At 43.6% G+C, this 24,624-nt stretch overlaps 1 protein-coding gene across 3 annotated transcripts in view; it reads right to left on the reverse strand.

Moving 5' to 3' along the window:
* Window positions 1-24,624, reverse strand: part of MTR (5-methyltetrahydrofolate-homocysteine methyltransferase) — a 1,186,028-nt gene that overhangs the window by 230,277 nt on the left and 931,127 nt on the right. For all 3 annotated transcript variants that reach the window (XM_077486511.1, XM_077486510.1, XM_077486509.1), the window contains one exon: window positions 8,092-8,167. In XM_077486511.1, coding sequence (XP_077342637.1) covers window positions 8,092-8,167 — 76 coding nt within the window. The remainder of the gene's footprint in view (window positions 1-8,091; window positions 8,168-24,624) is intronic.

Raw genomic sequence — 24,624 nt, forward strand, 5'->3', positions numbered from 1 at the left:
CCTGAAATGCCAGGTCAGCACCAATACCCTCCCATATGACCCCTTTTTGGAAAGTAGGCAGTCCAAGGTATTTAGTAAGAGGCATAGTGAATTTTTTGATATATTGTTCTGTCACAATTTTTTGAACAATTTAATAAAATGTGCTTTTTTTCCCTCACACAAATTATAGGCCATACTTACAATTACACCCCAAAACACATTCTGGCTTGCCTTCTGAGTTTGGAGATAACACACATGTGAGACTTTTTCACAACCTATATGCATAGAAGGCAATCCAAGGGGGTATCTTCAGGTGTTCTAGGGGCATGAATTATGCCTCACATTTCCTGACTATCACATTTTGGAAAACAAACATCCTAAGGTATTTTATGAAAGACATTGGTTCATCAGGAGGAAATGTGTCTCGTTTGTATTGTGTGACATGAGAGCACTGTATTCGGAGTTTTATATACTTATAAAACAGGGGAGGGTATGGGTGTGTGTGTAAAAAAATGTACATTATATATATATATATATATATATATACCGTATATACTCGAGTATAGGCCGACCCGAATATAAGCCGAGGCACCTACTTTTACCACAAAAAACTGGAAAAAGTTATTGACTCGAGTATAAGCCTAGGGTGGGAAATGCAGCAGCTACCGGTAAATTTCAAAAATAAAAATAGATACCAATAATGTTTTTGAATATTTATTTCAAAGAAAAACAGTAAACTATCTCTGTAAAAAAATATAAAAGTGTAAAGAGGGTCAATAAAACAATATGGTATCAACAATAACTTTAAAAGTACAAAAACCTTAGCTCATTCAGCAACCAAGCTAAAACACAAGAGTTAAAATCCTTCAAAACTGGATTCCTCATCATCTGTATGTCCAAACAGAGCTTCAGCATTAGCTGGTGTGAGATTATCAGCGTAGACATTGTCATCATCACTGAGTTCGCAGTCATCACCATCACTGCTGTCGTTCTCATACAAAGCGCTGTCTTCACTGCCATCCATAGCATTACTAATGCCACATTTCTTGAAGGCGCGTTGCACCATGTCCTCCGGAATCTCTTCCCATGCATCACGAACCCACTTTGCTATCAATTCTATGTCGGGCTTCATCAGATTTCCACCTTTTGTCAGTCGGGCTTGACCAGATGACATCCATTCATGCCACATCTTTCTCACACGGTCTTTAAAAGGTTTATTTAAACACACATCTAGCGGTTGCAATACAGATGTAAGCCCACCTGGAATAACGGCCAAAGTAACTTGAGAAGATTTTGCCATTTCTTTTATGCCATCAGATGTGTGGGCTCTGAACATATCCCAAACTAGCAATGATGGTTTTTTCTTTAAGGCTGCTCCTGGTCGTTCTTTCCAAATTTCTTCCAGCCATTTTTTTGTTCCGTCTTCATCCATCCAGCCTTTCACATGTGCGCGCACTGTAATTCGTGGTGGGAATTTGACCTTTTTAGGCAAGGTCTTTCTTTTAAAAATAATGACAGGGCGCAGCTTTGTTCCATTAGCCAAACATGACAGAACAACTGTGAAATGATTTTTTTCATTTCCTGTGGTTCTGAGAAAAATAGTTTTGTCTCCCAAACTTGCCACAGTTCTGTTGCTTGGAAGATCAAAGGTCATCGGTGTTTCATCCATATTTCCAATATCTCCCAGGTCATAGTTATGGATCCTTCTTTGTTTTATGATGAATGAATGGAATGACATCACTTTTTCATCAAGGTCTTTTGGCAACTTCTGTGAAATCTTTGTTCTTTGCCGCAAACATAGGCCAAACCTATTCATGAAGCGGGTACACCATCCTGCTGACGCAACAAATTTTTCAATGCCTGGTGCTTTTAATTTGTCATCTTTAGCCATCTGAAGGGCACGTAAGCGAATTCCCATGCGTGTTACGCAGTAACCATTTTGACGACACTCCATAACCCATTTATGCAATTCAGTCTCTAAAGCCCCATATGAAGTTGTTAAACCACGTTGAGCTTTTTTTGCCTTTGGAATCTTTTCCAAGTCAGCTTTCTTTTTCCGCCATTCCCTCACTTGTTTTTCATCAACACAAAATTCCCTACTTGCAATACTGTTATTGCTTTCTTCTGCTCTTGACACAACCTTAAGTTTGAAACCAGCTTCGAATGACCTGCGTTTTTCTTTTGGTCCAGGATTACCGGTAGAAGTACTGGGATCCATTTCTAACAGGATAAAAAAAAAAGACTTGTTCGGGTACCTTTTGAGGCCTAATGCAGGCTGATATTACAGAAAGTGATGACATGACTGTTTGCAAAGAGCAGCCTGTGTTAGGGCTCATATTACCGGTAATATACCGTACATTCTACCAGTGTCCTGCCTGTGCCCATTAAATATACAGTCCAGCCTGCCTGTGTCCATTAAATATACCGTACAGCCTGCCTGTGTCCATTAAATATACCGTACAGCCTGCCTGTGTCCATTAAATATACCGTACAGCCTGCCTGTATCCATTAAATATACCGTACAGCCTGCCTGTGTCCATTAAATATACCGTACAGCCTGCCTGTGTATTAAATATACCGTACAGCCTGCCTGTGTCCATTAAATATACCGTACAGCCTGCCTGTGTCCATTAAATATACAGTACCCATTGTAATAATGCTCTGGATAACACATTAGACACATACCGGTATACAGCCTGCCCATTAAATATACAGTAACCATTGTGATTTTTCACTCACCTCATGATGCTGATGTCCCGCTGTGATGATGATGTCCACGGACAGGGCCGCTGATAGAAATCATGGGGCCCCGTACAGCCTACCTGACGGGGCCCCCTTCAGCTCCACCCTGGCCCCACCCATTGCCCCTCCCCAGACCCCGGCGCCGTCTATGGATAATATAAATTTACCGTAGTGTGCTGCCATTCCACAGGTGGGCATCGTTTTAAAGCATGGTACGGTATGTTTGGTACCGTATCTATTCACCACTCGGTGCAACATCTTTTATATTTAACAAAAAAAAAAAAAGGGTACCGGTATTCTTTTGTGTTTACATGTGCTAGAACTCATTGAGGCTGGGTTCACACTGCTGTGGCTACGAGAACCGGATGTCATTCGCACCGCACTGCAGTGCAAAATCACATCCGATCTCTGTGCGATGCGAGTTCAGCCATACAGATAGTATGGCTGAATTGGCATCGCATCCGACCCAAACTCGCACAGGACCCTTTTTTTGGTCCGCAGCAGAATCGGATCGCATGGGTGTTCACACCATGCGATCCGATTCCTGTGCGAGTGTGCAGATCGCACTGCGATATGCGAACTGATCTGGGGGTGTCATTAACATTTCACTGACACTCCCAGCAGTTCGCATAGGGCAGTGTGAAGTGGCGCTGGGAGGTATGCGATGCGGGAACCCGCCGTGGATTTGCGGCATTCCCGCATCGCTCCGGTGTGAACCCAGCCTTTTGAAACATAATTTTACGGTAATACCGGTAATTGCACTTTAGGCTGGGTTCACACTGCAGCGATGCGGGAACGCCGTGAATCCGCAGCAGGTTCCCGCTTCGCATACCTCCCAGCGGCACTTCACACTGCCCTATGCGAACTGCTGGGAGTGTCAGTGAAATGTTAATGACACCCCCAGATCAGTTCGCATATCGCAGTGCGATCTGCAAACTCGGACAGGAATCGGATCGCATGGTGTGAACACCCATGCGATCCGATTCTGCTGCGGACCAAAAAAGGGTCCTGTGCGAGTTTGGGTCGGATGCGATGCCAATTCAGCCATACTATCTGTATGGCTGAACTCGCATCGCACAGAGATCGCATGTGATTTGCACTGCAGTGCAGTGCGAATCACATCCGGTTCTCGTAACCTCTGCAGTGTGAACCCAGCCTTAAAGTACAATATTGCTTAAGATAAAAAAAATTACAGGATTCTAATCAATATATGGTAGATAGAATAAGGTCTACAAAAGCAGGTCAGTTTCATTTTTTTTTTTTTGCCTCTTACCTCAACTTAAAAATCACTGGATCGCCCGGCCCCTGCTCTCTCTGCTTCTTGTTATAGTGTGTAGAGAGAGAGAGAGAGAGAGGACTGGATCGGATATCACTCCGCAGCACACAGTAACCTAATGCTGAGCGGTGTGCGGCGCGGGTGCAGAGGATGTATTCATCCGCGCCCGAAATAGCAGAAAGAGTCCCCCCACTGCGGTGACCAGCCTAATGCTGAGGAGTGCGGAGCGGGCGCTGAGGATGTATTCCTCCGCGCCCGAAATAGAAGAAAGAGTCCCCCCCGCCACTGCAGCCATACAGCCATAAGCACGAGGAAGAAAAAAAAAAAACTGGACAGAACGAAAGAGAGCAGAGGGGATGGTGTTGAGCGGTACACTTACAGGCCATTCACTAGCGTCAGCCAGCGGCATGGCCCCGCCCCCTTTTCTCCTCCATCTCCGGCAAAAAATTTCAGTGACTCGAGTATAAGCCGAGGCGGCTTTTTTCAGCCCAAAAAGTGGACTGAAAAACTCGGCTTATACTCGAGTATATACGGTATATATATATATATATATATATATATATATATATATATATATATATATATATATATAATATAGACATCTCTGGTCCCCCGCTAGCATTTGAAGTGGTTCCTCATCATGTGATGATGTCAGTCAATAGTGAACATACACAAACTGGAGGCTTCATTCACAAAATAAGCCTAAAGGTGGCCTATGTCTATATTTAGTACATTACCAGATATTTATTATTATCAATAGAAAAATACATATTAAAATGGTTAATTACATTTAATTGTATTTGTTTTGTTTTTAATAAAATCCAAGTCTATGATGTCATAAAAAAATATAAAAATTATTTGGGTATACAATTTAGTCAAATAGTTATGGTCAAAGTAACAGATCCTGCTAATTTTGCCTTCACATCTAAACTCCAACTAACACTCCACCTAAATGGGGCCTATACTGTAAGTACTCCACATACAGAGGTAATGTGGTCTCAACTCAAACTGGAAAGAAATGGCGAGTCCGATATACAGTGGTGTGAAAAAGTGTTTGCCCCCTTCCTCATTTCCTGTTCCTTTGCATGTTTGTCACACTAAAGTGTTTCGGAACATCAAACCAATTTAAACAATAGTCAAGGACAACACAAGTAAACACAAAATGCAATTTGTAAATGAAGGTGTTTATTATTAAAGGTGAAAAAAAATCCAAACCATCATGGCCCTGTGTGAAAAAGTGATTGCCCCCTAAACCTAATAACTGGTTGGGCCACCCTTAGCAGCAACAACTGCAACCAAGCGTTTGCGATAACGTGCAATGAGGCTTTTACAGCGTCCTGGAGGAATTTTGGCCCACTCATCTTTGCAGAATTGTCCTAATTCAGTTACATTAGAGGGTTTTCGAGCATGAACGGCCTTTTTAAGGTCATACCACAACATCTCAATAGGATTCAGGTCAGGACTTTGGCTAGGCCACTCCAAAGTCTTCATTTTGTTTTTCTTCAGCCATTCGGTGGTGGACTTGCTGGTGTGTTTAGGATCATTGTCCTGCTGCAGAACCCAAGTTCGTTTCAGCTTGAGTACACGAACAGATGGTCGGACATTCTCCTTCAGGATCTCTTGGTAGACAGCAGAATTCATAGTTCCTTTTATCACGGCAAGTCTTCCAGGTCCTGAAGCAGCAAAACAGCCCCAGACCATCACACAACCACCACCATATTTTACTGTTGGTATAATGTTCTTTTTATGAAATGCAGTGTTCCTTCTATGCCAGATATACTTGGACACACACCTTCCAAAGAGTTCCACTTTTGTCTCATCGGTCCACAGAATGTTGTCCCAAAAGTCTTGGGGATCATCAAGATGTGTTGTGGAGAAATTGAGACGAGCTTTGATGTTCTTTTTGCTCAGCAGTGGTTTTCTCCTTGGAACTCTGCCATGCAGGCCATTTTTGCCCAGTATTTTCCTGATGGTGGAGGCATGAACGCTGACCTTAACTGAGGCAAGTGAGGCCTGCAGTTCCTTGGACGTTGTTGTGGGGTCTTTTGTGACCTCTTGGATGAGTCGTCGCTGTGCTCTTGGGGTAATTTTGGGCCGCCGGCCACTCCTGGGAAGGTTCACCACTGATCCATGTCTTCGCCATTTGTGGATAATGGCTCTCACTGTGGTTCGCTGGATTCCCAAAGCTTTGGAAATGGCATTATAACCCTTTCCAGACTGATAGATCTCAATTACTTTCTTTCTCAATTGTTCCTGAATTTCTTTGGGTCTCGGCATGATGTGTAGCTTTTAAGGATCTTCTGGTGGACCTTACTGTGTCAAGCAGCTCCTATTTAAGTGATGCCTTGATTGTGAACAGGTGTGGCAATAATCAGGTCTGGCTATAGAAATTGAACTCAGGTGTGGACAACCACAGTTATAGTATGTTTTAACAAGGGGGGCAATCACTTTTTCACACAGGGCCATGATGGTTTGGATTTTTTTTCACCTTTAATAATAAACACCTTCATTTACAAATTGCATTTTGTGTTTACTTGTGTTGTCCTTGACTATTGTTTAAATTGGTTTGATGTTCCGAAACACTTAAGTGTGACAAACATGCAAAGGAACAGGAAATGAGGAAGGGGGCAAACACTTTTTCACACCACTGTATGCAGTTAAACAGCTGTCATTTTTCATGCACAGAATTAAAAGCAAAACCAAGAAATCAAACCTAATGTTACAATTTTCAGTTTTTAATTTGCCCAGTTTTTACAAACACAAGATTCAACATATGTACATGTTTATATTGTCTGTTTAGCACCTTTAACCCCTTCCTGACCAGCCGCCGCAGATTTACTGCAGCAGGTTGGCTCTCCTGGGCGAAACGACATAACTATGTCGGTTCGCCTTTTGGCCACCCACGGCAACACGCCGGAGACGATGCGAGTGCCAGGTGGGCACGATGACCTCCAGCTACGCACGATCGCTCGTGACAGAGCCAGGACCGGGTTCTCTCAGGGGACAGGAGCAAATCGTGTGTTCATACCAAGTATGAAAACAGATCTCTCTCCTCCCCTAGTCAGTCCCCCCCCCCCCAGTTAGAACACACACTAGGGAACAGTTAACCCCTTGATCCCTAGTGGTAACCCCTTCCCTAACAGTGACATTTATACAGTAATCAGTGCATTTTTATAACACTGATCACTGTATAATTGTCAATGGTCCCAAAAATGTGTCAAAAGTGTCCAATTTGTCCGCCACAATATCGCAGTCCCAATAAAAAAGTTGCAGATCACCACCACTACTAGTAAAAAAAAAAAAAAAAAAAAGTCAAATCTATTCCCTATTTTGTAGACGCTATAACTTTTGCGCAAAGCCCAATCAATATGCCCTTATTGCGATTTTTTTTTACCAAAAATATGTAGAAGAATACATATCGGCCTAAACTGAGAAAAAACTATTTTTTTTAAATCTGGGATATTTACTATAGCAAAACATAAGTGTTTTTTTTTTTTCAAAATTGTCCTGCTTTGTTTATAGAACAAAAAATAAAAACCACAGAGGTCATCAAATACCACGAAAAGAAAGTTCTATTTGGGGGGGGGGGGGGGGGAAGGACGTCAATTTTGTTTGGGTATAGCGTCGCATGACCGCTGGTCAGGTAAAGCGGCACATGCCGTATAGCAAAAAATGGCCAGGTCATTGAGCAGCCAAGACTTCCGGGGCTGAAATAGTTACACTTCATATACACCGTCCTACATGTACAGTGGCTGTGGGAAAATGCAAAGTGCAGCAAACTTGTGACACAATTTGTGTTTTCCCACAGCCAGCACTCAAAAAGTTCCTATCCTGAACGCGATTCTTCTCCACGTTCAGGAGAGGGAGGTTTGAGCTTACCTAAATTTAGCAGCTCCTAAACTGTGCAAAAAGCCTATGTTTACATTGACACATGGAGATGAGTTCAGACGCTTTGTCAAAAAAAATGCCAAAACCTCCTAAAGTCAAGTTTAGGAGCTGCCAGTATAGGCTAGTGTACATAAAGCATTAGAAACCACCATTTCAGTGGAAGTAAACATGGTCATGTCATATTAAAAACGAGAAAGAAAATGTACCTGGAACAGGATGGGAAAGCCAGTCAATATGGAAACCCTTTTCTCTAGCCTGTTGTAGTGTCAAATATCTTCTTTCCTATAATATTACACAATAAATGTTTTAAATATAAGAAAATCAATATTATTTACAGAAATGCATACAATGTCATATTTCCAGTCAATAAAACAGTAGCCATTACTATAAAAAGAAGGAATCAGTATTATCGTGCCTTAAAATGTATCTTGTAAAAGTGTATATGTGAAAGAAGAAAATTAACAGGAAAGCAAATATTCATGGAAAACTATAGCAAGATTAGATCAGTATAACACATTTTTGGGATTGGGACTTTCTATATATCCCCAGAAGTAATAACAGATATTTTATTAAAAAGTCAAATTTCTATATAGTTGATGTTTTAACAAAATATATGTTATTACTTTTGGTGGTATATACAAAGTCCGAATCATTTGTTGTACTGAACTATTTATTAGGGATCATCATCAGCCAATGTGCTTCTTTTATAGCAAGATTAAAGACACCCCCAGTAATTTATGCAGGTTCACGCTCCATCCCGAGTGGAGCCCCGTATCAATGTCAGGCCCTTTATTATAAAGGCTGTGTACACCTGAACCCACATCCTGCTGGTACTCAGTAAAACAAAGATCCAGGATTAGAAGCTTCTTCCCAAGACACTGAAAGCCTCTAGACCAGTGATGGCGAACCTTGGCACCCCAGATGTTTTGGAACTACATTTCCCATGATGCTCATGCACTCTGCAGTGTAGCTGAGCATCATGGGAAATGTAGTTCCAAAACACCTGGGGTGCCAAGGTTCGCCATCACTGCTCTAGACTCTAGGACAAATCCCAAAGAAATCTGAAAAACCACGTTTCTGGGCTCAGAATTTACATTCTAGAAATTCAAAATCGGCATCCATAAGAACCCTGGGTGATCTTTAATCGTACTAACATAGTGGCACGGTAATTAACTGTCAAAGCATATAGAATCAGAATCAACATTGGCTGGACAGTGCATAGACCGGTAACAAACAACAAGGCATTTGCCAATGAGGTCCTTCCACTAATAGGATAGTTGCCTTCTTGGGGCAAGAGACCATAAGGTCTACCTCTGGAGGTGTGGACCACTTACAAACAAAACCCTCTGTCAAAGGGTAAAGGGCAATAACATGTTTGTGGGAGGGGGAGGGGAAACGGCCTTTAGGTGTCTCCCAGTCCTTTTAGATGAAATCACCCACAGATTGGAGTAGATAGTAGATGCCAAGGCCAAACACTGAGGTATGATTGGACTGGAGGTAAGACTTTTCTTTTCACCAGTTTCGTTTTATTAGCGGAAAATGTTTTGTTTTAAAAACTCTCAGTTTGAGAATGGACATATATTTGAATTACATTCCAAAAAAAAAAAATCAAAACCAAAAGTATGAGTTATTTTAGGATAGGTTCACACCACAACCTGCAAGCCAGGAACCTGAATTGCGTTTGAACTCATTTAACCTAGAGTATAAGTAAGGAAAAGCAGACCATTCATCTTTAACAATCTGAGGACTATCAGTTCCCTCAGGGGACCTGAATCCACAGCACTTTACTTTTCACTACTAGCACTAAAATATGTAGACAAGAACACCACTTTGAAAGACTTATTCATATATCCACTTGTTGGCACTGCATACAAGCTGCAATTTATATGGTCTTTATACAAGATTGATTTTGTATATATTTGCATCTTATACCACAGCAGCAGTCATTTGTTGTAAACTGACACCTATACCTCAGCACGGGGTTAACAAAATTTAAGTAACAATATTAGTGATAGATTAATGCTCCAGCTTCAGTATTGTACATTTAATCTTTGGAGAGACAGCAGCAGCCTGTGTGTCCTCTGTGGGTAAATCCTCACGTCATTGATTGAAAGGGATCAGTTGGAGAGAAGGTCAGCAACCATCTCGTTTAAAGCTACCACAAAAGGCCCACTCTCCCACTGACACCAGGACAAATTCTAATCCCAATGATCACAGTCTGTCCCCCAACCCCCCCCCCCCCCCATAATGTCTGAATGACAGTAAACTGGCCCTGTGTGTAGAAAGTTTGGTGACTCCTGGTGTAGGTTATGCTACCGTATTGACAGACCAGAGGTTGGACTTTTAAGATAAACATAGTTTAACCACTTAAGCCCCTGACCAATTGTCAGCCTAAGGACCAGAGATCTTTTTACAATTTCGCACTGCACTGCTTTAACTGGTAATTGTGTGGTCATGCAATGTTGTACCCAAACGAAATTTGCGTCTTTTTCTTCCCACAAATAGAGCTTTCTTTTGATGGTATTTGATTGCCTCTGCGATTTTTATTTTTTACGATATAAAAGGAAAAAGACTGAAAATTAAAAAAAAAAAAAAAAAAAAAAAAAAAAAAAGATTTTTTCTACTTTTTGTAATAAGAAGAATCAAATAAACTCAATTTTAGTCATACATTTAGGCCAAAATGTATTCAGCCACATGTCTTTAGTAAAAAAAAGTCAATAAGCGTATATTTATTGGTTTGTGCAAAAGTTATAGCGAGTACATTTTCTGGAATTTACACAGCTTTTAATTTATGACTGCCTATCTCATTTCTTGAGGTGCTAAAATGGCAGGGCAGTACAACCCCCCCCCCCCCCCCCATGACCCCATTTTGGAAAGTAGACACACCAAGGAAATTGCCGAGGGGCATGTTGAGCCCATTGAATATTTTTTTTTTGTCCCAAGTGATTGAATAATGCCATAGTTATGTGTGGAATTGCACCCCGAAATATATTCTGCTGCTTCTCCTGAGTATGGGGATACCACATATGTGGGACTTTTTGGGAGCCTAACCACGTACGGCACCCCGAAAACCAATCACTGCCTTCAGGATTTCTAAGGGTGCAAATTTTTGATTTCACTCCTCACTACCTATCACAGCTTCGAAGGCCATAAAATGCCAAAATAGCACAAAACCCCCCCAAATGACCCCATTTTGGAAAGTAGATACCCCAAGCTATTTTACTGAGAGGCATGTTGAGTCCATGGAATATTTTATATTTTGCCACAAGTTGCGGGAATATTACAAACTTTTTTTTTTTGCACCAAGTTGTCACTAAATGATATATTGCTCACACATGCTATGGGTATATGTGAAATTACACCCCAAAATAAATTCTGCTGCTTCTCCCGAGTACTGGGATACCACATTTGGGGGACTTTTTGGGAGCCTAGCCGCGCACGGGACCCCGAAAACCAAAGACCACCTTCAGGATTTAAATATAAAATGTTACAAAAAAAAAAAAACTGTTAGCGATCGCAGGGATCAGGCCTGACTCTGCGAATGCTGCAGTTATGTGTTTAGTGTTTTGTAAGTGACAGTGATCGAACAAATACTGCACTTGGGTGGGCTGGGCAGAGGGGCAAAACGCAGGTGCTAGCAGGTATCTGGGCTGATCCTGCTAACAATGCGTTTTTTTGGAACCCTAAACTGCTGGGGACGCTAGTATAGATCTGATCAGATCAGATATTGATCTGTTCAGATACTATACCACTACGGGAGGTGTATGCTTTGCGCGTGGGTGTTAGCGGTACTGGCACTAACCTAGCGATGCCTGCGGTGACGCAGACCCTATCTGACGCTAAAACCTAATTGATATCACCCGCCGGGTGATCAGGGGGTTAAACCTTTATTGGGTAATAAATGGTGGGTGCCCTGATGCTATAAAAAGCAAACTAACCAGAGTCACCCGTAACACTTATACGGTGATCACTGGTGAAAGGGTTAACTAGGGGCAATCAGGGGGTTAAATTAGGTAGTGTTTATTAGGTAGTATATGGGGGTACCGAACGCTATAAAAACCTGGCGGTGAACCTAGAAAATAACTAGCTACCCAACGGCACTAATAAAGCGATCAGAAAAACAATCGCTTAGTGACACTGGCAAAAGGGGGTGAAAGGGTTACCTGGGGCAATCAGGAGGTTAAAACCTTTATTAGGTAGTATATGGGGGTCCCGGACGCTATATAAAAACCTGACGGGGAACCAAAATAACTAACTGGCTAACCAGCGTCACCAGTGACACTTATGCGGTGATCGCTGGTGAAAGGGTTAACTCTAGGGGCAATCAGGGGGTTAAAACCTTTATTGAGTAGTATATGGGGGTAACTAATGCTATAAAAACCTGGCGGTGAACCTAAAAAAATAACTAGCTACCTAGCGGCACCAGTGACACTAATGCAGCGATCAGAAAAACGATCGCTTAGTGACACTGGCAAAAGGGGGTGAAAGGGGGCGATCGGGGGGGGGGGGTGATTTGTGTGCCTATGTGTACCTACATGTCAGTGTAGTGTTGGTGCACACTTACTATGTCCTCTCCTCGCAGTCCGGTCAAAAAGACCGCCCCGAGGAGAGCGACATCACTTCCTCCTGCCTGTGTTTACACTACACAGGCAGGGGAAGCTTCTCATTCGCTAGGAGCGATCGAGAGGGGATGGCCAGAAACCAACGACCATCCCCTCATCCTGGATCGCTCCTGAAGCGAAACGGATCGCCGCAGCCAGCGGGAGGGGGTCCGACCGGACCCCCCACCCGCTGGAAGGCAGGCACGTACGGGTACGTGCTTGTGCCCATACATGCCATTCTGCCGACGTATAACTACATGTGGCGGTCCTAAAGTGGTTAAGAATCACTTGAAGACATCTGGCTACACCCAGGTGAACTATATATAACTAATTACGTGACTTCAAAAAATAATTGACTGGAATAATGATAATTTAGGTTCATCATATCAACTTGAAGACGAGACTGTTTTGCACCCTTCCTGCCCAGGCCATTTTTTTTTTTTTTTGTGTTTTCAGTGCTGTCACACTGTTCAACTAAATCTTTCTTTATAGATTTAGGCCAAAATGTATTTTGCTAAATCTTTTTAGTGAAAAAAAATACAAATTGGTTTATAAAGTTTAGTTGTGTGAAAATTACAGTCTAGACCACCCCTTTTTGAAAAAATAGGCAGTCCAAGTTATTTAGTAAGAAGTATCACGAAAGAATATGTAAAAAAAAGGTAATCAAAGCTGCATGTAGGCCCTTTACAAAATCTGGCGTGGCTGACTGGGGACAAAGAGAAGGCACATTTAATAAATATCTTCTTCAGCTCTGTGTATACAAAAGGAGCATGAGGGAGTTCATCTGCATAACAGGGATGAAATGAACCACTATGGCTCAAATTTTATATGGTCCAGAAATATTTAGACAGAATAAAGGTGAATAAGGCACCTTGACCAGATGGCATACATTCACTGGTCCTAAAAGCATTGAGCTCTATCATTTTAAAGCCATGATTTCTAATTTCTGGGGCCTCTAATGACTAGCATAGTTCCATTGGATTGGCGTAAGGCCAATGTGGTGCCTATATTTAACCACTTCAATATCAGGCACTCCCCCCCCCACCCCCCTTCCTGACCAAGCCAATTTTCAGCGCGGTCATGCTACACTGTACCCAAACAAAATTTTTATAACTTTGTTCCCATAGAGGTTTCTTTTGGTCATATTTGATCACCTTTTTCTCTAAACTAATAAAAAAAAATTTTTTTGACTCACCGTAAAATCCTCACCGACCAACACAGCTCCTCTCTATAACTCTATCACTAGGAGAATACTAGGAAAAGTTGTAACACAACACTCAGAACTCTTAGTTCCGCCCGGGGGGGGGGGGGGGTGTCCCCCTCAGGCTACAACCCCTCCCGTCTGCAGATAGACCTCAGTACATCAACAAGCAGTATAATATAAAGATAAAAGGAGGGGCGGGTGCTGTGTCGGTAGGTGAATTACAGAGATGGATTTTACGGTGAGTACAAAAAATCCTATATTTCTTATATTTACCGACCGACAGCTCCTCTCTGTAACTAACGGGACATCCCCAAGCAGTGCTAAAACGAGGGGTGGGAAAAAACAGCATAAAAACTTCATCCACCATGGCAAGTGGAAACTAGTGAAACTATACCCACAAAAAAACAGAAGTGCGTGGAAAACCACCACAGAAAAACAGGGTATCCTCAACACCCAAGACCGCACCAAACTGCAGAAGTAATGCAACAGTGCATTAACATAACAGTACTGCGTTTTTATCGAAAAAAAATGGAGAAATATATATTGCATATTCAATTGCATCTACACGGCGCCTGCAAATACACCCACAGAGCCCTAACCACGTCAAGGGCGTGAAGAGCCACCTCCCTAGGGTGCTTCGGCTTAGGACACAAAGATGGTAATACAATGTCCTCATTGATATGAAAAGCCAAGACCACCTTTGGCAGAAAAGACAGTTGCGGACGCAACACCACCTTATCCTTGTGGATAACCAGATAGGGCGACTTGCAGAACAAGGCCGCCAGTTCCAAAACCCTCCTGGCCGATGTGATGGCCACTAGAAAGACCACTTTCTGGGAAAGAGTCAACAGGGGAATCTCCCTGATATTTTAAAACAGCGGTTTCTGAAGCGCCAATGCCAGGTTCAAATCCCATGGGGGTAACGGAGGCACCGAAGGGACTACATGTCATACTCCCTGAACGAAGGTACTCACTAAGGAGTGCGACGCCAGGGGTCGTTGAAAAAAAGACAGCCAAGGCTGAAATTTGCTCTTTGATGGTGCTTAATACCAATACCTGGTCAACTCCTTGCTGGAGAAACAGCAGGATCCTGGATATGGAAAAGGAGCGCAGATGCCATCCTTGCTCCTCACACATGGAGATGTAGGCCTTCCAGGTACGATGGTATATCTTCCGAGAAGAAGATTTTCGTGCTCTCAATATAGTTGGAATCACCGAAAGACCCCGGTTCCTCAACACCTGGCTCTCAATAGCCATGCCGTTAAAACCAGCGATGGTAAAGCAGGACGGAGAATCGGACCTTGAGGCAGAAGGTCCTCTCGCAACGGCAGTTGCCAGGGAGCGTCTGCCACCAGACGCACCAGGTCTGCGTACCAAGGATGCTGAGGCCAATCTGGAGCAACCAATATTACTGGGATCCCCTCGACTTCCACTCTGCGAAGCAGACGTGGTAACAGTTTCAGTGGAGGAAAGGCGTAGATCAGCTGGTACTGATCCCACGGAGCCACCAGCACATCTGACTTGTCGGCCCACAGATCTCTTGTCCTGGACACGAATCTTGGCACCTTCGGATTGATACAAGAGGCCAGAAGATCAACGTCTGGTGTGCCCCACTTCAGGCACAGTAACCCGAATGTCTCCGGATGCAATGTTCATTCTCCTGGGTCCAGCATCTGTCGACTCAAATAGTCCACCTGACAGTTCTCCATTCTCGGGATGTAAATGGTCGACAGGGCCGGTACGTGTCGCTCTGCCCACCGAAGTATGTGAGTGACCTCCCACGCAGCGGCTGAACTTCTTGTTCCCCCTTGGCGATTGACATATGCTACGGCCATGGCATTGCCTGACTGGATCCTGATTGGACGCCCTTGCAGCCTCATCGACCATGTGGAGAGACATAGCCTGATTTCTCAATTCGAGCAGATTGATCGGCAACTTGGATTCTTCCGTCAACCAGAGGCCCTGGGCCGACTGAACCCCCATCACTCCATCCCAGCCATACAGACTGGTGTCCATTGTGATCACTGTCCATTTCAGAGGGAGGAACGATTTTCCGGACTGAATCACCGGGGACCTCAACCACCAGATCAGAGAGTCTCTGACTGACTGGCTCACCTGGATCTGTTGATCCAGGGACAACTGAGCTTTGTCCCATTTTGTCAAAATCTCCTGCTGCAGGACTCTGGTGTGGAACTGGACATAAGGTACTGCCTCGGAGGAGGCTACCATGAGTCCCAGAACTCGCATGCAAAAGCGGATTGACGACCACTTGTGGTTCATCAGCAGTTTTACCGTAGATCTCAGAGTCTGTAACTTTGACTGAAGGGAGAAACACACTCGCTTCCCTGGAGTCCAGCAGCAAGCCTAGGTACTCCAGATGCTGGGTCGGTACGATCACCGACTTTTTTAGGTTCAACAGCCACCCAAATTCTTGCAGGGTCTGCATGGTATTCGTCACATCCTCCTCTAATTCTGAGGTAGAAGGCGCCCTCAGGAGGAGATCGTCTAGGTATCCCACGATCGTGATCCCACATTGCCGTAGCAATGCCAAAACTGGAGCCAATACCTTGGTAAAGACCCAGGGGGCTGAAGCCAGACCAAAAGGAGGAGCAGAAAAACTGGTAGTGGGCTTCCCTGACTGCAAACCACAGGAACTTTTGATTCCAGAGGCATATGGGTATGTGCAGGTATGCATCCTGGATGTCTAAGGACGCCAGGGAGTCCCCTTGATGGAGTGCAGCGACTACTGAGCAAACCGATTCCATTCTGAACATCTGCATCTTTACAAAGTGATTGTGGTTCCCAAGAAAGAAGCTTTTTAGCACCTTTCTTCCCACGCACTGCCTCTGTCTTGGCACAAACTAATTGAGGACCGCCGACAGGGTGTTCATGGGTACTGCACAGTCCACAGGTGACCCGGTTGCAATTGCCTGGATTTCAGGGGAAGAAACACCAGTTTCTGAAGCCATGCTGACCCTACCCTGTCTACCACCCAAAGAGGACTTAGGACAGCGACAGTCCTACCCTCCTTGCTGCCGCTGACTGAGGGGCTCTAACCTGCTGGACTCACCACCCTGAGGAGTTCTGTGCTGTTCACAAGTAGTGCCTGTAGACCCCGAGTGTTCCCAGGTGCAGAGAAAACAAAAGCTGTGGCGTGGCAGTCATCAGAATGAGCGCTAAACTATCTGAAAAACGTGCTCAGGCTTCAATAAAATGGCTGCTCAGCGCCCAATAAACAGACAGGAAACACAGGGAAAATGGCTGTGAGCGCACATGCAAGCTGCTACTGGAGAATAATGAAAAAACGTGCTCAGGCTTCTAGAGAATGGCCGCTAGGGCCACCAGAATCACCTCCTTTCGTTCCTGCTTGATCCTGCGGAGAAGGCGCGGAAGAAGCAGAACTGGAGGAAATGCATAGATCAGACTAATGTGTCTGTTCCGCATGCTACAGATCCCTTGTTGACACAAAGGTGTTGACTTTTTTGTTGAATATGGACACAAACAGGTCCAGGTCCAAAATACTCCATCTCTGACATATCACTAGGAAAATGTCAAGGTAAATAGGCATGACAACATTTTAAACTTAAAGGAGAAATTCATAAGACAATCTAAATATATTTCTTAGAAATCTCCACTTACCTTCCTGCCGCAGGGTTATCTGAGATAAACATAATCTTCACCCTTCACAGTAGGTACCAAAACCAGCAGAAACAGGGGAATCTAGAGGCTAGTCACAATCCAGGACCTGGAACAGCACCCTGTCAGTAAAAAACTATTGCCTTACTACCAATTTCTGGATCCCAGGGTCCAGCTTTCTAAAAAGAAAAGCATTCACAAGCAAAACGTAGTTTCTTTAGACACAAGGCCCGGGTACCATTCCCTAGGCCCATTAAAGGACACTCTGAATAGATCTGGTCAGCATGGCTAGCCCCAGCAAGGATTGCATTCAGTGGAGCTCAGTACATCACATCTTTACTCGTGACCAACACCTTAGACACTGGTGAAAAAACTGAGGTACTCGCAGTAATGGGAGGGGTTATATAGGGAGTGCACTTCTGATCCTAGGGCGTGCCAGTGTCCATCACTTATTGGTGGCCTATTAGCCACATAGTAACTATGGTTCCGTGTCCCCTGGTGTATGAAAAGAAAAACTGAAAAACCCTCGCTGCCCCCCCCCCCATTTTAATCTGTAGGGTCTTTACTTAAAAATATATGTTTGGGGGTTCAAAGTAATTTTCTAGCAAAAAAAAGAATTAAAATTTAACGTAAACAATAGGTGTGAGAAAAGGGCTTTGTCTTCAGGTGGTTATAAGATGAGTGGCATAAGCTTCTAATGTTGTGCATTAAAATGCCAGGACAGTTAAATCACCCCCCCCCCCCACCACCAAAGGACTCCTTTTTGGAAGGTAAACACCCCAAGCAATTTGCTGATAGGCATGTTGAGTCCATAGAATTTTTTATGTTTTGGCACAAGTTTTGGGAGAATTAAAAACATTACAACACACGGTTGTCACTAAATGATATATTGCTCACACATGGCATGGGTATATGTGAAATTACACCCCAGAAAACATTCTACTGCTTCTCTTGAGTACGGAGAGACCACATGTGTGAGATTTTGTAAAGTAGACACCCCAAGCTATTTGTCGATAGGCATGTTGAGTCCATGGAATATTTTATATTTTGCAACAAGTTTCGGGAAAATTAGTTCAGCTATGAGGAAAGATTAGAGGAACTGAATTTATTCACTCTTGATAAGAGGAGATCAAGGGGGGATATGATCAACATGTACAGATATATATGAGGTCCATATAGTGAACTTGGTGTCAAGTTAGTCACTTTACAGTCAACAAAGAGGACAAGGGGCACTCTTTATGTCTAGGAGGAAAAGAGATTTCATCTCCAAATACAGAAAGGTTTCTTCACAGTAAGAGCTGTGAAAATGTGGAATAGACTCCTTGCAGAGGTGGCTCTGGCCAGCTCAGTCGATTGCTTTAAGGAAGGCCTGGATTATTTCCTAAGTGTACATAATATAACCGAGTTAGATGCAGAAATCGAACCCAGGATTTAAGTGTCGCTAATATTGTTGGGGAGATGCGAGAAGGTATCCAGGCAAAGTTCTTTAAATCCCTCTTCCACACTCTAGCACCACTCACTGTGGGCATAATCATCTATGGAGGAGACTCCAATTTATCTTTCGATGCAGGTGTTGACAAAAGTCCCCCAGGCAAAAACCGAGTTTGTCATACTAGGCAGAGCTTGAATGTTGCCAGACAATTATTCCACCAGGGCTTAGTGGATACCTGGAGGGAACTTAATCCAAGAGCACAGGATTATACTAATTATTCTAGCCCTCATCCATCTTTTTCAAGAATAGATCACTTCTTAATTTACCAACATGCTCCTCTAGTGCAGCGGTAGATTAATAGGGACTCAGACCATTCCCTTCGCCTAATGTCTCTGAGTGTCAGCCCAATACCTCGCACAGGGTTTGACTGGAGACTTCCATACTCAGCAACCCCGCCCATGTAAGCGGAATTTAACACCACATTCAGAAATACTTTCTTTTGAATGACACGGATACCCAAATTTCGCAAAATGGACATTGATAGGCTGGAAAGGGAGTTCTCATCCCTAAAAAAACTACACAAATCCAAACCCTCAGCGAGCTCAGCACAGAAACTGGATGGTGCTCGTACACCCTTGAATCTGGCCCTCACTGCCATAGTGGAAAAGGACCTCAAATGGGAGGGGGGGGGGGGGTTCGGTTCTAATATTAAACTGATCAATTCGGGTCTTTCCTGGCAAAACGGTTAACTCGTAAAATCAGAACTCACGCGCTCCCTAGAATGAAATTAAATGATGGTACCCCTACGCAGAACCCCAGAAAAATTATGGAAACCTTCCATAACTTTTTTCGCTCTCTTTATAGCAAAATGGGGAGGGAACCCCCCTCCCCTGACACCATAAAAGCCTTTCTGGATTCGGCGCACATCCCCAAAATCAAGGAACAACATAGGGACCAGTTAGAATCTCCTATCTCAGCAGAGAAAGTAGCTCAAGCCATTAAAAATTTTAAAATTGGCACTGCGCCAGGCCCAGGTGGCTTCTCTGTCATGTATTATAAGCACTTTTCTGCAATATTTTCTCTCTACTTAGCAGACTTTTGTAATCACCTCAGGTCCGGTCAGCTCTTAGATAAAGCTTCAAATTCGGCATTCATAACAGTGATTCCTAAGCCAGGAAAGGACCCCAGCTGTATCTCAAGTTATAGGCCTATATCTCTGGTCAACAATGATCTTAAAATACTGACAAATTCTAGCAGATAGGATTTCCAATTTCATTGGCCTCTACATCCATAAGGATCAGGTTCAGGTCTGTTTCATTCCCAGGCGACAGGGGCCAGATCAGATCAGGAGGGCAATTGATGTAATTTCACTATTGGGATCGGGATGGGATGGGGGGCCCTACTCAAAAGGGGTCTAATGCTCTCGCTGGATCTCATTTGATTCAGTATCCTGGCCTTCTCTGGTCCCCCGCCCTGGAAAGATGGGGATTTGGTAAATTTTTCATGAACATAATAGGAGCCTTATATATTAATCCGGAAGCAACAATTAAGATGCAGGAGTTTCATTTGTCTCCATTCCCAAGTTTCGATGGTACAAGACAAAGATGCCCTTTATCTCCGTTGATCTTTGCCATAATCATTGAGACTCTGGCCATTTCTATCAGAGAACATCCTGATATAAAAGGGGTTCAATGCGGACCAAGGTTTCATAAATGCGCTTTGTTTGCAGACGACATCTTGCTTGTCATATCCTCACCGAGCACTTCCCTCCCGATTATATGTAGGCTACTGGATGATTTTGGCAAAGTGTCTGGGCTTTTGGTCAACTCCTCTAAATCTCTAGCTCTCAATATTAACCTACCAGCCCAGTTGGTGTTTCAGCTAAAACTCAATTTCAGGTTTGGTTGGTTGGACACGGTGCTCCCCTACTTGGGGATCAACTTGACGGCATCTATTGACAAACTTTACTCAGCTAACTTACCCGCGACTTTCCGAAAATTGGAGGAAGATCTCTCCACTTGGGCCAAACTGGGCCTTTCCTGGCTAGGTAGAGTGAACGCTATAAAAATGACTCTACTGCCACACATCCTATACCTCTACAGATCCCTACCTATACCCATTCCTAAAGACCGTCTTCTGAACTTTCAGTCCAAACTCAAAGTTTACCTGGGGCTCCAAGGGGCATAGACTTTCCAAGGGGACTCTTCCACAACAGGGACCAGGGAGGAATAGGTATCCCAAACATACTCTGGTACTACCAGGCAGCACAATTAGCCCAATTGTCCACCATATACTCCAAAATCGCCCACCCTAAATGGGTTTATATGGAAAGGCAGGCTATCCCTAACTTCACTCTGGACTATATTCTATGGTGCCCGACCAAGACCAGACCAGCCATTTTAGCTCCCACACTCTCTCAAGCTTTGGGACTCCCTCAAAATGAATCCTCACTTAATCTCCCACTGGCATCCCCTATCCCACATTTTCACGAATCCCCTGTTTCCGCCCGGACAGGATATTAAAGCCTTCCAATGGTGGTTAGACAAGGGGATCTACAGGATTGGCTACTTCGTAACCCCAAAGGGCCCTATTACCATGGCTGACTGCACCAGTAAACTTGATATGCCAGGAATGGAGAGGTTCCAATTTCAACATATTTCACATTTTGTTAGATCATTAAGGCTCTCCCATCAAAATCCCCCATCCATCACAGAATACGAACAATGGTGTGGCCGGAGGGGGGGGGGGGGGGGGGGAGGATAACGGTGATCTACCGGGCCCTCGCTCAGGCTGAATCTAAAATGCTTTTCATGAGAGAGGGATATACAACAGTGGACCCTCAGTGAGTGGCACAGAGCCACAGTTGCTGCCTCTAAAGGCATACTCAACATAGCGTTGGTTGAAGCCAACTTGAAAGTATTAATGCAATGGTACATGGTTCCCTTGAGACTAGCCAAAATCTACCCAAACTCATCCCCATTCTGCTTTCGCAAATGCGGACACATTGGCTCCATGCTCCATATCTGGTGGGAATGTTCCAAAATCAGGGCTCTGTGGAATAATGTATTCCATATTGTAACGGCACCCCTAATATAAAGGGGGTTAACGCCGTTTACGATGTTCCCTCTCCTAGACACACATCCACTCGCTACCAATATCCACAGCTAAACAACCCTTTCCTATAGGAGCCGACCCCTCTTGCAAAAGGACGAGATGCACTCTGTCTCTTCTGTAGTAGGAAGAGAGTTTATTAATGAGAAACATTGTAACTTTATACACAATTCAAGGCACATGCTTTAACATGAACAAGGGCCCAGCTCCACCCACACATCCCAAGACTCAACACCTCATCCTGACGTCTGCTAGGCTTCAAACGATCCCACCCAATACACATCTTTTCACAAAGGGTTGGCAGCCAGTCTGTCTGGCACTTTACAATACACACAAGGACAGACTTAAATGAACAATAGAAATGCAAAACAACTTAATTCCTCACAGCAATGATACTTAACCCCCATATACAGTATACATCCAATCTATATACAATGTATATACAGCCTTGAATATGGCTATCACAGACCATATCGGGGGTTTCTTTTATTCACCCTGTGTCCAAAGTGACCCCACTGTCACACATATTAGGAAAATTACAAAATTGCTTATTCTCAAAACTACACAGTTCGTGTTGCTTAAAGTCGCCAGCTCGGGAGTACCGAAATTAACCCAGATCCTTATCCAGTTCATCCTTATCGGCACCAAAATAACCATAGCTCATGCTTGGAAACAGCCCAAAGTTTCTCTTAGGCAAGTTAAAAGATATCATGGATTATGGTCCAGGAAGAGACTGTCAGTATTTTTTTGGACACTGCGGAAAGACACAACACTATTTGGGAACCCTGGACCAAATACATTTCTGGGTCTCTGGGGCATACCCCACTTCCGGAGTAGCTGTGGAGGAGCAATCACCACTTCATCCTTTTATCCTTCTTACCGTCTTTCTATATTTCTTCTGTTCTGTATCTTTTTCCTTTTCCACCCTAGGCTCTGCTCGACTTTGCTTTCCTTCTCTTTTCATGTTCTAATCTTCTGTTAAGTATAGCTTCTGTTATAACCAAGGACATCTAGCACTGCTAAGTTATGTTTAGGGTCCTGGGGGGGGGGTTCTTTTTTTCCTAACTTTTCATGCTAGCCTATTACAAACAGGTCCACATTGGCAACTTTGTCCTCTGACAGGCTAGCCAAATTCGGAATCCCCACGGCATGTCTGACATCCGCCGGTTTCCAGCACAGTTAGTTCCCATTAGGGGTGCTGGGGCTGACGGGCGATAGCTTCGCCTGGTTACGATTCGATATTGGCATACAGCCTGTTTTTGTTCAGGACCTACCCCACCAGAACCCCAAATCTTCCTTGTTAAATCTTTTTATTGAATTAAAAAAAAAAAAGATTACAATTCATAAGCATCATAGCATGGGTATCGTAAATAAACAATATAATTATAATCAGGTATTGATCACACAAATTAGTTATGTTATAAGTTAAAGTTTAAGTAACAGAGATTATATAGTATAATAATATAAGTACTGAACTAAGTTAAGATCGAACTATATGAGAAAAATTTGTAAAACATGCCTCCGGAGAACCCGTCCACCCGAAATGGGTTCAAGCTGTGAACGGGTGGAGGCAAGTATAGTCAGAGCCTGGAATTTTATTTATTATTACTAATAAATATATGAGATACATAAAGGTAAAACCCTTTCCCTGATTAACATTAGCTTAGCATAACCAGTACTTAACCAGTTCCCGACCGGAGCACGCCGATGTACATCGGCAGAATGGCACGGGCAGGCATATTGGCGTACAGGTACGTCCATTTTTATATGCTGCCCTGCCATCCCGTGCATACCGCCGCAGGCGCGCTCACGTGCCGGTCGGGACCCCGTGAGTCCAGTCGCGGGTCCCGCAGACTCGATCACCGCGGGGATACCCGCAATCGTCTCACGGGGTGGCTGAATGGAGAGCTGTTGTTGTAAACAGCATCTCCCCGTTCCGCCTAGAAACAAGTGACGCTGATCTCTGCTCCATGTGATTGGAGCAGAGATCAGTGTTCACTAAGTGAGCATCATAGTGCAGTATATCAAAAAATAAATAAATTTATAAGTGTTAAAATTACAAAATTCACACTCACATGTGCTTGTGCCTGAGCCGCCACCAAGCAAGTCCAGCCATGTACGTGGGAATGTGGTTTTAATCTATCCCCCTACGTGCTCAAAATCCCTTTCAATAGCGATATGTGTTCCACACCTCTTCCTCATACACCGAAAGTGGTAAATGGAGGTTCCGGCAGCCACTACGCGTTCCGTAGTTTGTTGCATCATCAGGAAGCTGAGCACAGAGGGGGATAGATTAAACCCATATTCCCACGTACATTGCTGGACATGCTTGGTGCCGGCTCAGGCACATGTGAGTGTGAATTTTGTAATTTTAACACTTTTAAATACTTTTTTTTTTTATATACTGCACTATGATGGTCTCATATATATTTTTGTGAGGAAAACTAGCATGAGAGGTTTCCATTTCCTGTTTGGAGAGGCAGTTGGTGAAATCCCTAAAAGGAGTGGTTATCCTAAATGAACTAAAGGCGCATATACAGTGCATTCTTTGATTTGTTTTGCACTTTTATAACGACACTCAGTTTTTTTTTTTTTTGTTTGTTTGTGTCATATCATCTATATATTTGGATATACTTAATATTATCTCACTGTCATCTATAGAGGATTTCTCATATCAAGTTTTGTTTGGTCAAGCGCACAATGTGACCTGGTGTATTGCACTTTAGTATTTATGCACATTGTCTGAGCTTATTTA

Source organism: Lithobates pipiens, unplaced genomic scaffold (genome assembly GCF_037356315.1).
Source record: "Lithobates pipiens isolate NorthernLeopardFrog02 unplaced genomic scaffold, aLitPip1_a1.2 Scaffold_18, whole genome shotgun sequence".
In the NCBI taxonomy this organism is placed as follows: domain Eukaryota; kingdom Metazoa; phylum Chordata; class Amphibia; order Anura; family Ranidae; genus Lithobates; species Lithobates pipiens.